At 38.4% G+C, this 16,978-nt stretch overlaps 1 protein-coding gene across 1 annotated transcript in view; it reads left to right on the forward strand.

Annotated features, from left to right (window-relative positions):
- ipo13b (importin 13b) overlaps positions 1-16,978 on the forward strand; it is a 47,483-nt gene that overhangs the window by 16,854 nt on the left and 13,651 nt on the right. Inside the window, exons 4-11 of the mRNA XM_079583761.1 lie at positions 7,195-7,335; positions 8,468-8,609; positions 12,163-12,329; positions 12,760-12,880; positions 14,033-14,180; positions 14,386-14,567; positions 14,661-14,687; positions 15,753-15,887. Coding sequence (XP_079439887.1) covers positions 7,195-7,335; positions 8,468-8,609; positions 12,163-12,329; positions 12,760-12,880; positions 14,033-14,180; positions 14,386-14,567; positions 14,661-14,687; positions 15,753-15,887 — 1,063 coding nt within the window. The remainder of the gene's footprint in view (positions 1-7,194; positions 7,336-8,467; positions 8,610-12,162; positions 12,330-12,759; positions 12,881-14,032; positions 14,181-14,385; positions 14,568-14,660; positions 14,688-15,752; positions 15,888-16,978) is intronic.

Below are 16,978 nucleotides of genomic sequence, written 5' to 3' on the forward strand. Positions count from 1 at the left end.
TCATCGGTCTCCTGGTGTTTGAGGGTAATTGCACAGAGAGGCAGAGGGAGCGTCTGTGTCCGTAGAAACACAGTGAGATGGCAGAAATCAAACAAGGATAGAGAATTAGAGGTGAAAATAAGTCTCGGATAAATCAAACTCAAATCGGTCATTCTGAGACATGAAAGCACACACGCAGAGATGAGAAACTCTGAGCCGGAAATTAATATTGTACTTATGCCACATAATGTCATCCAAGGTTATTATTGTTAACTTATACTTCGAAGCTGTTGAATGGTTGAATCTGATTGGTTGATGAACATTCTAACAGGGCTGGGTATTGACACAAATCTCACGATTCGATTTCGATTCGATTTCGATTCAATATTAATTATTTGGGATATCCGGTACAATACATGGCAAATTTTCTCAAGGAAAACACATCTCTTAACTAATGCTGTAAACTATAGGAGTCAGTTGGCTTCATTAGCCTACTATAATTGTAAAATTAATTGATTTGTATACAAACACTTAAACTACACTTTTATATATTTTTATAATAATAAAGTTATATGAAATATAAACATTTAAATGGTGTCTGTCATAAAAACTTGCCATATTTATTCAAACATGCATTAAATATTGAAGAACCTTAAAAATTATAATGAATATGTAATATGGTGCATTTAGCAAAAAAATGCTCATTTTTCTAGCTGACTAACGAGTTTATGGTCATTGGATATGGTTTTTCTGAGGTAAAACGTTACATGACATTGTTTACTAGCTGTTCTACGGACCTCTTTCCACGGTTGAAACACTGATTGAGCGATTCCATGTGACATACGGATTTCAATAACTTGTACTCTATCTTTTAACACTTTCAGATGCTCATTCATGTTTATTTTACGCTGTAACTGGTATTATTAAGGCGGAAGAGAAGATCATGTGCTGCTGCTTCTCTTGAGCTGAGCTGCGCCAGAGCGATATCACGCCACAGCGCCAAACGGTATTTATGTTTTTGAATTTCGTAAGAAAATGGACGTATTGACTTTGAGACTTTGTTTCATATCAATAGTAACAAAGCACAAAGATTATTGCGATTTATTGGATGGGATGCGCGCTACAATGTTCCATTCATTCATCAACTGAAAACAGGATGACTAATCGATAATTTGGATTTAAGAATCGATATTGGGTCGAAAAAATTAGAATCGATTAAAATCGAGAAATCTATTTTTTGTTTTGTTTTTTACCCAGTCCTACGTTCTAAGGTGTGCGATTATTTTGAGGGAAACGCACGGCTAAAGTAGGTCCAGGCAGGTCTCGACCGCATTACAGCTCCATATCACTTCGCCAAATGATTTCAGTTATTTCAAAGGTCCTTACAGCCGACAACTGCAAAAGAACCAAAACCCACAACGACACTGACCAAGCAAATAAATATAGTAAACAATAGGATAAAAACGACAAATTATGTCCATGTTTTTTGCCACAAAATTACATTTTATTATGAATGGAAAGCACATATTCTCTTTCTCCTGCTCAAACGCACACCCATACGAACAGTACGGACACACACTGCTCTGACGATTTTGTCAGTAAAATAGTTATTTAGTTGTATATCTATTATTAGAGACGCTGCAGCCGAACACTGTTGAGAGACGCACTGACTGAGGTAATTCATACACGCTTAATATCTCTCTCTCTCTCTTTCTCTCTCTCTTTCTCTCTCTCTCTCTCTCTCTCTCTCTCTCTCTCTCTCTCTCTCTCTCTCTCTCTCTCTCTCTCTCTCTCTCTCTCTCAACTGCATTACTAACTGCTTTAGTCTGCCAACAACGGCTCAAGCCTCCGTTACTAGCTCTAAAATTACGTTTTGTAATTAGCAACGAAGGCTTGGGATTAGATGCGTAAGAAATTAGTCCTACACACAAGAGCGTTTTAAGTACAAAAACCTGACAGAGAGTTGAAATACATGATCTGAAGGATGTTTTTTAGGTGTTTTAACCGTAGTATAAGCGGAATAATTGACTCTGGGCTTGAAAATATGAAAAATACGTTGAAATATTGAAAAATAGTGCACGCATCGTGGCCGCATTACAGCCTCGAGTGTGCATTATTTTAATATTATATTTAATAATAATATTATATAATAATTCAACAGCTCGTCGTCAATTATTCCTTACATAGACTAGTAGTTTAATATGATCATATGATGAAATTGAAATCATTATTCACTGAATCTTGAACTGTGTATGAGAGCGTAGATCAGATTCATCAGTGATAGTCACTCTTGGCCACTTTAATCCGGATACATTTGAAAACTCTTCTTTTTCTCTGCGTTTTGCCGTTTCGTCCACATTAAGCCAGAGTTTTTGTCCAGCGAAAGCAAACTTTTTTTGAAGACGCTTTTCCAAGTGGATGAATTTGAAAAACGACACATTCTCCAATCAATTCATTTTGAGTGCAACCTGGACGCACCAGTGAGAGTTGGGATATTGTACTAATAAAATGATCGTGACAGAAGAAAAGCACGAGAATATCTCAGTGAGCTTTTTATGATGATATACGCATGCGGAGTAAGATAATTTTAGCGTTTCAGAGGCTTCATTGTGGATGAGCAACTTTCAGAAAGTGCTTAAAAATGCAAGTGCGGACCGAGAACGTTTAGAAAGAAAAACACGTAGCCTTTGATTAGCCCAGCGGTCACCATCTCAACACAAACAGGTGTGCTGTGACATTTTCCTGATGGTGTTGAAAGCCCATCTTGACCTTGACTGCAGTGTCATTGACATGATTATTTATTTATTTAGAGCCTATTCAAGTAAAAGCATCTTAAAACCCGAACTCATAAATAAATGCTCTCGCCAGAGCCACAGTCTCACCAGCCATAAGATCAATGAAGCCAGGAAGGACAGGCCAAACAAACACTGCACTTTAAAGGACACATTCTTCATCTAGGGATGGGTCATGACTAATTTACTAGCCATCCAACAACCAGCTAGTTTATCTAGATATTATTTATACTATCAGAAATCATTCTAATATGATGATGTGCTGCTCAAGAAACATTTCTGATTATGATTTTCTGATTTTCGTGATACTTTTTTCGTAGGATTATTTGATGACTCGAAAGTAAAAAAAAAAAAAAAACAGCATTTATTTAAAATGGAAATCTTTGTAACATTATAAACAGCTTTAAAAAATAATAATAATAAGTTTAATGCATCCTTGCAGAATAAAAGTATCAATTGTCAGTTTTTCATTAGCATTTTCCAGCTTTTCATTGTTGAACCGAGTGGGACTTTGAAAATATTCCAAGTTTCCATTGACTAGAAATTTGGATAGCACACTGAAAAAGGAAAAGCTGCACGGCATGAAATGACAAAATGCCAAGCGGGGGATATTTAATATATATAATAAATTAATGGAAAGCATAATGCTTTGAGGTTTACACAATACATAGATTGAAGCGTAATCATTACTTTCAGCACTTAATGAAATGTTGTGTCATTCATCTTAGATGATGTTATAATTACGGTACAATGTGTGCATCCTGCTATTGCCTCATCTGTGAAGGATGCGTGCAAAACTGCATTACAGTTTGGACAGAACATTGTGTCTCTGCATGCAACATAAGCTTTCTGCCTGCCATTGAACAGTTGGTTGCCTCAAATGCCTTTAAATGCTGCCAACATGGGTTTTGGAAGAGAACTTGTGTGTACATAGTACATCAGTGTCTTATGTTCTTTTTAAATAAAGAGCAAGAAATATAATCTTTTCCATGATATGAACCCTATAAAAAAAGATATGTTTAGTGTCTGCTTGGCAGCCATTCTTTTCCTTCAGCACTGCAGAAATGGGTTTAAATGAAGAAAACAAGACCTATCGAATTGTGGAACACGTCTTTGGTGTATCGTATGGACTCGTCTATCATTTATTATCATCTCATTACATCACAATCTGTGTAATATCGTCAAATTTAGCACATTCTCAGAGAAAATTATCCTTAGTAATAAAACTGCTGGAGGTTTAATGATTTATTTTATCTGTCATTTTTATTGTAGTTTTTGCTACACATAAAACTAAACAGTTTGAGTCAGATATGTAAATAAAAAAAAATCAGATTTTTGCCACCCAGCTAAAAAAAAAAGGCTAATAGATGAGCGTTTAAGGGTGCGATGCTGAATATTTTAGTTTCATTAGGATGTTCGCCTTAATGAAGCGCTCTTTAATGCCACAGAGCCGGGATCTCTGATGCGTCTGTCGAGCGATGAGCCTCAGACGAGCCAGTAATGAGCCGGCGTTCATACTTTTTCTCTGTCCATTCCTCATTAACATTTCCACTTCTGTGTCCTTCCTGCTGTTGACACCAAAAGGAGGATGAGACGAGAGAGCGCGCGAGAGAAAGAGAAAGTGAGAGAGAGAGAGAGTGACAGGGAGAGAAAGAGAGAGAGGGAAAGGACAGATTGTTCCAGAAGCGCTGAGATGGCAGCAGGGGTGAGGAACATGACAGAAGTTCATGTGGGAATGAGGTAACAGCTGTAGACAAATGAAGGAGAGCGTGATGATTTGAAGAGAAGAGAAACTGTACATTTTGCAGATGAGAGTTAATGTTGTCCATTCTTGTTTTTGTCAAGAGAGCATTATGGGAATGTGTTTAGAAGTAAATTAGCCATTCTAATGTAGCCTGGCTCCGCCTTCCTACGCACTTTCGCTCAATTTTAATTTTCCTTCAGTACTACGTCTGGGCTTGCGGTGTATTCTTGGGTTTTCTCCGATCAATTTTTTACCGGTCCAACCAGCGAACAGAGGGAGTGACTGAGAACGATGACGTTGAGGTCATGCGCTAGTTTGAGTTGACCTACGTCACGAGACTCACGACCAAACGTTAGCGATTGGTTACGGCAGATCCAGAGTGGCTCTGGGCAGATCCAATAGTTTTAAACTTTAACAGAGTACCCGCCCTCAAGGAAGTTAGCACTTGTCAATGGAGAGAGGCCAGCCTCTCTGTACAAATGAAATGTACGAGTACGAGAGTCTGGTAGGACCAGGCTAATTCTAATGTACAGCATGAAATAGATATTTCACCCAAAAATTCTGTCATTAATTACTCACCGTCATGTCGTTCCAAACCCGTGAGACGTCTGAGAGTCTGACATAATTGACCGTTCACAAAGACCCGCCCCCTTTAGTTACTGTCGCTATGTCCGACAAGCCACGCCGCTCTCACGCCACACCATGTTCTCATGCAGTAAAAAATACATTGCGGAGCAGAGAGGACACTGACAACACACTGACAGACAGGACAGACCAGCTTACTTTTAAACTTTAGACCAGGTTGAAACAGTCTCAACTTTCAAATTTGGTCATGTTTTAACGAAATTTAAACAATACCGGTAAATACCGATTTGTGGCTCTTTAATGTGTCTGACAGATTGCTAGAGCCTCAGTTAAAGCCGTTTGTGAACCGATCATCTCTTCCTTCTAGTTCATTTATAGCATCAAATAAACATGAATGAACATCAGAAGGAATGTTGTTTTAACCGTGGAAAGGCGTCAGTACTCCGCTTCTCAAGTTGAAATCCTCCCATGTTAATACATTAACTCTCCTCTCTGCTTTGCCGGACAAAATGGCGGATTCGGCGGATGGCGGATTATGTTTGGTCAGATCGCATGTCAATCAAACTCCCTGCGAAGGGTCAATTCTGACATAAATCTGTGAGTTTTCTGTCCCTTCATAAATAGCTTATGTCCCATTGTCTTGACTTGATGAAATCAATTGTTTTAAAATGGCATTGCAAAAGTATGGCAATGCTGACAGATATAATTATTGCAATACATATCAGATAACGGTGGAATCTATAACTTGGCACGGCTATTTACAGGCAAAGTAGTAACTGGTTTAGAGATTGGCATTGTTACCAACATAGACATTGTCAGTGGACAGCAAATCTGATGCTATGCAAACTATGTCGATTTGTGTTTTATTACGGTCACTTTCCCTTTTTGCTTGCAATGTCTTTTCAGTTCATGGTTCAGTTGTTGTGGCTCCAAGCTACAAGTAGTGGCCTGACCTTCTTTCCATTATATACGGATATGACATATAAACGTGCAGTTCAATGATGAAAGTATGCAGTTTCCTGGGAAATCCATCTTGAGAGTTTACATTTGTATAAAATAGAAATATAATTAAAGGGATACTTCACAGATTAGCATTAAGCTTTGTATCAGTAGACTCTTGCTCTGTTGAGAAAGCTGAGTTGGCTTAACCACGATGGTGTACGGTAGTTTTGAAGATGATATGGCAGAAGGGGATTTTGAAGATCTGGATCACGAATCCGATGCTCGTCACGTGGCTACCTGTACGAGCCGCAATACAGCGAGGAACAGTTGCGGATGATGGAGGAACAAGAGGCGGCTGGAGCAGCTGCTGCAATTTACCACCATTTCGATGGAAAAAACGCTAGTATTTAAATTTATTTCTCAACTAACTCGTCAAGGAGACTCACGATAAAACGGCGTCTTTTCAGTTTCGAGTCAACTTGTAGCCTAGTTGTATTATTTATTCCGATACTGCCCTCTGTAACCGGTAGGCGTGGCTTCGGAGTGGTAGGGCAGCGAAACAAGTGCATTCTGGGAGTTGTTGTCTTTCATCCACATGAGCCAAAAATAAATTTTCTGGCTTTTCTCAGTCTAGTCAGTCGGTCAGTCAGTCAGTCTAGTCAGTATTTATTTATTTATAGAGCACATTTAAAAACAACAGCTGTTGGCCAAAGTGTAAACATAAAACCACAGATAAACAATGCACAATACAATACCACTACGCCCACTTATGACCATAAGCAGCAGTAAATAAGTGGGTTTTAAGCAAAGATTTAAAATCAATGTATGTTGGTGCAGTCTTTATGTAAGATGGCAGATTGTTCCAAAGCTGTGGAGCGGCCACTGAAAAGGCACGATCTCCTTTTAATTTTAAGTCTAGAAGGCACCAACTTCTAAAATAATTTCTACTACATAAATGACCCAATTTAAATACACATTCATCTTTCCAGCGGTGAAATATCCCTTTAAATATAGGTTTGCCATAGGGGTTTAGGGTAAGGCAAAAACACTGTTTGGAAGATGGTTTTATGATGTACTGTATTAGCTAATTGCTAATATGGTTTCATGTCGAGTCCTGAGCATTGTCGTGTGGATTGTGTCCGTGTGTTTCAGGTACGTGAACACTCTCCTGAAGTTGGTGCCGCAGGTGCTACAGTTACAGGAACAGTTACGTGACGCCGTACAGAATGGAGACATGGAGACGTCACATGGCATCTGTCGAATCGCCGTCTCTCTGGGAGAGAATCATTCAAGGTACAAAGAAACATTTTCTAAAACAAATTTATAGAGCTATTCATTTATTGTGTTAATTGGATGTTATTAATTATAAAATAATTGACCTGTATAAACCTGAATAAAAATCATTTCTAACATTATAAATGTCTTTATTGTCAATTTTGATAAATGTAATGCATCCCTGCTGAATAAAAGTAAAAAAAGAAAAATCTTATTGTCCACAAAAATATAATGTGTATATAATCGGGGCTTGACATTAACTTTTTTGCTCACCAGCCACCATGGCTAGTGGTTTTCCAAAGTTACTAGCCACTCAGCATTTTCACTGGCCACAATTTTGACATCGATACCATAGGGGAAAACTGCCATATAGATATTATTTGGCACAGGTATATTAGGCTGCTGTCACTTTAAGATCTGATGTACAGACCTATTATACTATTACACGTTTTCTTTCTCAACTGTTTACGTTCACTTAAAACCGATACTTAAAACTGTGTTTATGTGAATACTAACCAAGAATGCCATTTTGACATTATTTTGTGTGTATTTGACTGTTTAAGCGCAAATAAGCAGCGAAAAACAACTCCATATAGTACTGAGAGGCTTCTTTGTTCACGCACTTTGGGTGTGAGCACAAAATCTGCGGGAATGAGTAAAATTATGTGCAATACACTCAATCCCACACTGAAATTCAAGCCCTGTAACACCAAGAACATTCATCTGGAGATAATGAAATGAGTGAGTGAGGGGAGGCGGGTTTGTGCGTCAACTCGCTGTCGCTGAGATGAGAGAGAGAGAGCACAGCTGGTATCGTGTATCTGTGAAAAATGAGTATTGGGAAGCGTTTCAAGTATTTCAGTATCGATATTTATCAAAGTCTATATTTTTGTCAACACTACATTGCACTGTTTATTATTTGAAAAAAAAAATATATATATATATATATATATATATATATGGCTATTAGGAGTGACTGCGTTACACGCCACTGCTGAAATCAGTCCGTTAACGGTGTTAATGTCAAGCCCTGTATATAATATTGACTGATACTGGTATGGTCAATATATCGTGTATCCCTAATGATAAAGATTTTCCAGATATGAAGCAGTGCTGGTGTGATGAAGGTCTCTTCTCCTCTTTCTGTCAGAGCTCTGTTGGAGCAGGTGGAGCACTGGCAGAGTTTTTTGGCACTGGTGAATATGATCATGTTCTGCACTGGCATCCCCGGACACTACCCTGTCAACGAGACCACCAGCTCTCTCACACTCACCTTCTGGTACACACTACAGGTGAGCCTCACTGCGCACCTCACTGTTGCCTGTATCTATTCAGTACCTCAGTGGTGAGCAGGTGCACAGATGAATTAGTGCCGTTTTCCCTCAAATCCAGCACTTGTTGATGATAAATGGATAGTCACATATTGTCCAAATGAAAGTCTTAGGGTGCTTTCACACCTGCCTCGTTTAGTTCGGTTGAATCGCACTAGAGTTCGTTGTTCCCCGTGGTGCGGTTGGTTTGGGCAGGTGTGAATGCAGCCAATCGCACTCGGGTGCGCACCAAAAGCGGACCAAACAAGCGTACCGAGACCTCGAAGAGGTGGAGTTAGTGGTGAGAACGTGATCCGACCTCGAACAGACCCAACTGCCAAAGAACTGCGCATTTTTGGACTAAACCAGCTGCCGTAGTCAGTGCGCATTATGTCACTGTTTAGCAACATTAATGCACGCCTCCTCCTGAAGTGAATCGCCGCGTGCATTGCATTAAAACATTATTTTCAAGCCGTATCCTCGCTTCGTTCTCAAATTTTATTGTTTGCCTAAAGTGGTGTAGACAAACTATATAATAATTAAGACTGACCGAAATTAAGTCACAATCTCGAACTTTGAATTAATAAAAGGAATCGTCGATGTTGCCACGCTCCCATGTCACGTTCGGTCGGCTTGTCAAGCGGAAAAAAACACGAGTGTTGAAGTGCAGCGAGTCAACCTCCTCTAAAGGGGGCGCACACCGGACGAGAAGCATCGCGTCTATGACAACTCGAGGTATCGCACACCGGACGCGCACTTTCTCAGTTTATGGCCTGCAATATTATGTTTAAGGACATTATGGAATTAAGATCATGTCTGTACTATGTTATGATTGTAGGCTACTGTATAATTAAATACGTTGCTTAGTCTGCAGTCTGAATTCACTTTATCTCAGAGCATCCGTTAACTGAATGAATTGAGAATATCACCTGAAAATCCGATAACATCTGCAATTTTCATTCAACCAGTTAATTTCTGTAAATGAATGTAAAACTAAATGTATATTGCAGCACAGGGTGAAGTCATAATGGCGATTTGAGACAAATAAATGTAAATTTAATATAAAACTATGTAAATGGCGCTCTGTGGCGCGGCAGGATTTTGAACAAGGTCCTGAGCCGTTGCCGGGCACCGCACACAAACGCCAAATGGCGCCGCCGGTGTGTGTGTGTACACACTCATAGAGAATAATGTGTTCAAATTTTAAAGACGTGGCACTGCGCGACGCATAGATTTAGCTGTTAAACCAACAACTGTTTGTTTGTTTTGTTGTGAACTTGAATGTCATCTTCTGTGAAGAAGACTGCAGTTACAAAAGAGAAACTAGATGGCACGTTATTTTGCTTAAGTTTCCAATTGACTGAAGATATAAGTTATTGTTACATTATGTTCTTAATAAATGTTTTAAATTTGACAATGTAGTGTTGTACATTGCGAACAAAGGTCAGATATTTTGCATAAAAGTCTGGTCTAAAAATGGCATAGCAACCTGTGCTACCTGTGTAAAAAAGTAAAAACCGAGAATCGAATCGAACCGTGACCTTAGAATCGAAAATGTAATCAAATCGAGGATTTGGAGAATCGTGACACCCCTAATAATAAACTATGACCAGGGATACAATCAGCCCACGCAGTCGTCTCTCCATAGTAAAAACTGGCGTGTTGTCTGTCGGATTTTTCTTCTCTTTGTTTACTTCCGGGAGTTCTGTTGGAATTTTCCCACACATTAATTCTGACCAATCGAAGTGCTGTTATGAAAATACATTCAAGACACATCTGGCCAACGAGTGATGTGGATGTTGTCACGTGACTGCATTTTGGTTCATTTCATCAACTGATTCGGACCAGAGCAATCAGTGTGGTGTGAAAAGGAACCAAAACGCCTGAAAAATGTATAATGTTTTGCCCTTGGTCCGGACCAAATGAACCGAACTACAGATGTGAAAGCACCTTTAATGTCCTTAACACTTACACTGAGTCCGAAATTCACTTCCGAAATTTCCGCACGTTTAAAAAAGAAATACGACCTCATGTTTTGTCAATCACCCCTTACACACTGCCTCCGAAACTTTCATCCGTCATAAAAATATTCGGATCGCATTCGATTTTCTGCATTTTCCGCATCCGTAGCAAGCATTTTGAATGGTGTTTTGACCATTCAGAGCCACCGAATCACAAATATGAAAAAACACATAAGAAAATTTCGGACTCAGGGTCCAAGGACCTTTAAGGTCACACAGAAGCAGAATATAATGTCAGTTCAGGACTTGCTACTAAATAATGAGTTTGACTTCAGTTACCTGTCCATACTGACATTATTTAAGACACTTTAGTCTGCTATTGTATGTACACAATTTTAGAGTCGCACCTGTTAGAAAACACACTGTTCATTATTTGTAATGTGCTGTCTGTCTGTACACGTGTCTTTAGTGGAGGTTTATTGTTTGTTTGTGTGTAAATCTGCAGTAGTGATGGAGAGTGGCCGTTAGAGACATTGAACCGTCCTTCACACAGTATCTGTTCACCTGTGCTGTGTGTTTACTGCAGTGTGTGTCGTCACGTGTTGAATATTCAGGAATGTCCTTTGCCTGTGTCCTTCCCTGTCTTTTAACAGTCTGCATTGGCTGAATATTTTATGTCTATGTTTAAAGGCCTAAATCCAGTAGCAAAACTATTGGTTTATGGATGCTCCATTTAATTTTTCCAAAGAGAAATATAATATTAACCATATATAAACTTTTCGGTTCAAACCTGCCATGCTCTCTGAGGTTAAAACACAAGTCCGTGTGATTTCAACAAATTTTAACACTGCCAATTTTTTCAACAGTGAATAATTGCAATTGGTTTGGATAATGGATGTATGGATATTATTGTTTTATATAAAATATGTATTATTTTATTTTGATTATTTTTTTATTCTATGAAGTACTTTTATAAAAAGAAATTATAATTATTACTAATATTAATTGGTTATCGTATTAGTTAAGGCATCGATATACTCATGGCAAAGTTTTTTTCCAATGAAGTTTGAAATGCGTGAGCAGCGATATACTGTTAACGACATACGACGCAACATACACTGCGGAGAGCGGCGTTTAGATGAGTATATAAATATGTGCTCCTGCACATTTTCCTCTCAATAACAAAATAAACACTACAAAATTGAGAAAACGGCAAGCTTTTAAAAAATATATAAAGCATAAGATAAGCATCTGATCTTAGCAACGTTTGCCCGAGCTCTGCAGTTCGGCACTCTAGTAAAATCATGTTTACTTATATAGTACTTAATATAATAGATAGCTTAAAATCAACCAGCTTTACCATATTAAACATGAAAAACACTGTCTCGTTTCGGCAGAAGTACAACTTCATTTTCTACCAGAAAGCAAATCTGTTTAAAAATAAATTACATTACACTTAAATCAACATTTCAATTATTTATTTTACTAAGTAGCTGTGTGACTCACTGGCTGTATTCCTCATTACTTATCAGTAGTTTAGTGTTTATCTGTTGATGTTTGGCCATGTGTTTCAGGATGACATCATGTCGTTTGAGGCAGAGAAGCAGGCTGTGTATCTGCAGGTCTACAGGCCTGTGTATTTCCAGCTCGTAGACGTTTTGCTGCACAAAGCGCAGTTCCCCACGGACCAGGAGTATGCGTCCTGGTCATCAGACGAGAAGGAGCAGTTCAGGATCTACAGGTGTGTGTGTGTGTGTGTGTGTGTGTGTGTGTGTGTGTGTGTGTGTGTGTGTGTGTGTGTGTGTGTGTGTGTGTGTGTGTGTGTGTGTGTGTGTGTGTGTGTGTGTGTGTGTGTGTGTGTGTGTGTGTGTGTGTGTGTGACATTTTCTCATGGGTCTGTTGTAACATTTTCTTCTACACTCAGCAGTTTCATGTTGGATTTGCTGAATTGGCACAGCAGACAATTTTGCTGTTCTTATTAGGAATGTGCAAAATAAATTATTAAATATGATTCAAATACACATATTACAATTTAAATATTTCATATTAAATATTTTAATATTTAATGTGTGGCTAAAACGTTTGGATTTAATTGTCTTAAACTAATATCAACACAAAGCGAGTGAAGGGTTGATAAAATAATGCATTTCTGTGATGTTTGACTCTTTTAGGGTGGATATATCTGACACACTGATGTACGTCTACGAGATGCTGGGAGCAGAATTACTCAGTAACCTGTACGACAAACTCGGGCGACTCCTCACCAACACAGAACAGACACCAACATGGCAGGTCAGAAAATAATGGATTCAGTTTTCATTGTTTTTGCTGTTTCATTAAACAAACAAAGCAAAGGGGCGAACTTTTGTGCACATTGCCAGGGCTGCACAAGTCAAATCAAAACTGATATGGCTTAGTGCGATTATAAATTGGCAAAGACTGATTTCATTAAATAAACATATATGCTTCTTGTTTCATAGTGAAACTCGACTTCTCATGATCTGCTGCTTTCAGCTTCTCAGAGCGGTTCTCTTCTTCAGAGAGTTCACAGAAAATGTGGCTCCACATAAACACATCAAATGCGGCTTGGGTCGCTTTTGAATGCGCCAACCATCTTCCTAAACTTGTAATGAGAAGCTTTTGTAAACTGGATGTTGTCAACTTAAGAGAAGATGAATTAAGGGCTCCCTGCGTTTTTACGCCAAAATAAAAGCTTTTTGGTTTAACATTTGAGAATGAAGAAATTAAGAGTAAATGTAATTAAATAAGGACTGTAAAATAAAATGATTATAATATAATAAGTATTACAATAATTAACATTGTATTTTGTTTAACATTTTTATTTAGTAATAATAATATTAGGGCTGTCAAAAGATTAATCGTGATTAATCGCATCCAAAATAAAAGTTTGTGTTTGCATAATATATGTGTGTGTACTGTGTATAATTATTTTTATATATAAAAACACACACAATCATGTATATATTTAAGAAAATTTGGTTATATTTATATATAAAATATTTATATATAATATAAATGATATAAATATACCGTATATAAATGCAAATATTTCTTAAATGTATACATGAATGTGTGTGTTTTTATATATAAAAATAATTATTCACAGTACACACACATATATTATGCAAACACAAACTTTTATTTTGGATGCGATTAATCACGATTAATCTTTTGACAGCCCTAAATAATATTATTATTATTTTATAGTCATATTGATATATATAATCACAAAATTGCCTAGAATTGCATATAATTAAAAATTGTGCAGCCCTATAAACAAAGATAGCAAACCTGGAGTAAAAAAAAAAAAAACTGTCTAAATCGTAATCGCAATTTTTATCAGAAAAACGCAATTCGATTTTCCAACCCAAATCTTGCAACCCTACACGGGGTTTTAACAGGAATGTGTGTATTTTGTTCCAGCATACAGAAGCGCTGCTGTACGGGTTCCAGTCCATCGCCGAAACGATAGATGTGAACTACTCTGATGTCATCCCAGGACTCATCGGCCTCATTCCACGAATCAACATAAACAACGTCCAGCTGGCCGACACCGTCATGTTCACAATCGGTGTGTGTGCTCGCTCCTGTAACATTAAAAACAGTCGTTGTGCCATTTCTGTGTTTTAGGAAATTGTCATTTGCCATCTGAAGCAATTTAGGCTGTTTTCACACACTTTGGTCAAGCCCAGACAATTACACATAATTACTTTCCCACACAGACACTCAGTTTTGTATCCAGCCCAGATATTTACCCATTACGTCTCTCCCTGTAGGAGCGTTGGCGGAGTGGCTGGCGGATCATCCGGTGATGCTGAGCAGCGTTCTGCCACTGGTTTTGCAGGCATTGGGCAATCCAGACCTGTCTGTTTCCAGCGTCTCCACACTAAAGAAGATCTGCAGAGAGTGCAAATACGACCTGCCCCCGTACGCTGCCAATATAGTCGCTGTGTCGCAGGTATTACATGCTCTAATGATGATACTAACACATATGAGACATGTTTAAACCGTTTTTCTCCTCTGAATGTCTTCTTTTTTTTCTTGTATGCAGGAAGTGCTTATTAAACAGATTCACAAGGTGAGTTTGAATTTATTTTGATGAATAAACCCATTTGGTTTTGCTCAGATAAAGCCGATTTCATAGAGCTGTAAATGTTAATTTTTCGATTATGGTCAACTGTTTTGAAATCAAAATCCACTTTGCGTAGTATCCTGATCAGGGGCTGCACAAAGCGTCAAATGGTTTATTGATCAACATTTTGAAGCGTTGATCATTGTAGCCAATCAGAGACATATATGTTGAGCGCGTGAACGCAATGGCCAATCAGAGACACATATATGTTGAGCACGTGAACGCAATGGCTAATCAGAGACATATCTGTTGAGCGTGTGAACGCAATGGCCAATCAGAGACATATATGTTGAGTGTGTGAACATACTGGCCAATCAGAGACACATATGTGTTGAGCGCGTGAATACAATGGCCAATCAGAGACATATATGTTGAGCGCGTGAACGCAATGGCCAATCAGAGACATATATGTTGAGCGCTTGCACGCAATGGCCAATCAGAGACACATATATGTTGAGCGCTTGCACGCAATGGCCAATCAGAGACACATATATGTTGAGCACGTGAACGCAATGGCCAATCAGAGACATATGTTGAGTGTGTGAACATACTGGCCAATCAGAGACACATATGTGTTGAGCGCGTGAATACAATGGCCAATCAGAGACATATATGTTGAGTGTGTGAACATACTGGCCAATCAGAGACACATATGTGTTGAGCGCGTGAATACAATGGCCAATCAGAGACATATATGTTGAGTGCGTGAACGCAATGGCCAATCAGAGGTGCTTAAGAATCCATTCAACAACAACACTCAAAATGCTAATGGGAAATGCTGGTATCGTCACATTTCTAAAATTTTGACAACACTACTTTATGTACTAATATATCGTATTCAGCAGATCCCTGGGCATAATTGTTTATCAAACATGAAATATGGTTGGCAGTGATTTTTGGCACTTCGCACAGCTTTTCCACTTTCAGTGAGGACAAAAACAATACATGAACCCGGAAATGCATCACGCCTGGTATTACACCTGTTCCTATTCTCAATCTCTTTCTCTCTAGACGAGTCAGTGCATGTGGTTGATGCAGGCTCTGGGGTTTCTGTTGTCTGCACTGCCGGTGGAGGAGATCTTGAGGAACCTTCAATCTCTGATCACTCCGTACATCCAACAACTGGAGAAACTGGCGGAAGAGACGGTGAGACATCAAACTGCTCGCTCTCTGTCCTCTGGGTTTGTTTATCCGTGTGTTCGTTTGGCTCGGTTGCGTGTGAACAGACCCTGTGTCTGCGTGAGTGTGTCATAGGATGGAACATTTCTCAGCAGGAACAGATTGGCATTACTCTGGGCGCTGGAAGAGTAAACTGCAGGAGAAATCCGCTTAATGTAACCGAGAGCCCTGCGTGGATTCATACTAAAGGGTTGGTTCACCCAAAAATGAAAATTCTGTCATTAATTACTCACCCTAATGTCATTTCAAATCCATAAGACTTTCGTTCATCTTTGGAACACAAATGAAGACCTTTCTGATGAAATTTGAAATTTCCGTTCATTGACAGAACAGGGACCTCTCAGATTTCTAGAAAAGATCTTTATTTGTGTTCTGAAGATGAACGAAAGTCTTACGAATTTGAAATGACATGAGGGTGAGTAATTAATGACAGAATTTTCATTTTTGGGTGAACTATCCCTTGAAGTAAGTGACATTTCAAGCACAATATTTGATCTATTTTTGCTGCACAAATAGAAGTGTTGCTAAAAAAAGCTGAAGCAGGATCAATGTAAAAACTGATAAAACAGCAGATCAGGGGACTGGCAGTCACTGTCGGATCATTTAAAATTATACCTATAATTGAAAATAACCTTCAAGCATTCTCTTTTACTGCCAAATCATCCTGGATGTAATGGAGTAAGTGCTGTCCTGGTTTGTTTTGAAGTTTATACACGCTGAAAAAGAGCAACATTTTTCGTTAGTGATGCACCAAAATTTTGGCAATCGAAAATATGTGGTTGAAAATTTTATTTTTAGAGGCAGAAATCATTGACAGAAATGGTGACATTAAATTTAATTGTCATGTTTTATGAAATCACTCAATCAGGGTTTCAGCTGTGGAAAGATCAATAAAACAGCTTATAAACAATATGTAACGTTACATTAACCTCATTAAAAGCTATTGAATAACTATATTGAAACAGAACTTACATTTTTGGGTGATCTATCCCTTTAAAGGATTAATTCACTTCAGAATTAAAATGTCCTGATAATTTACTCACCCCGATGTCATCCAA

This window comes from Phoxinus phoxinus, assembly GCF_949152265.1.
Source record: "Phoxinus phoxinus genome assembly, chromosome: 16".
NCBI lineage: Eukaryota > Metazoa > Chordata > Actinopteri > Cypriniformes > Leuciscidae > Phoxinus > Phoxinus phoxinus.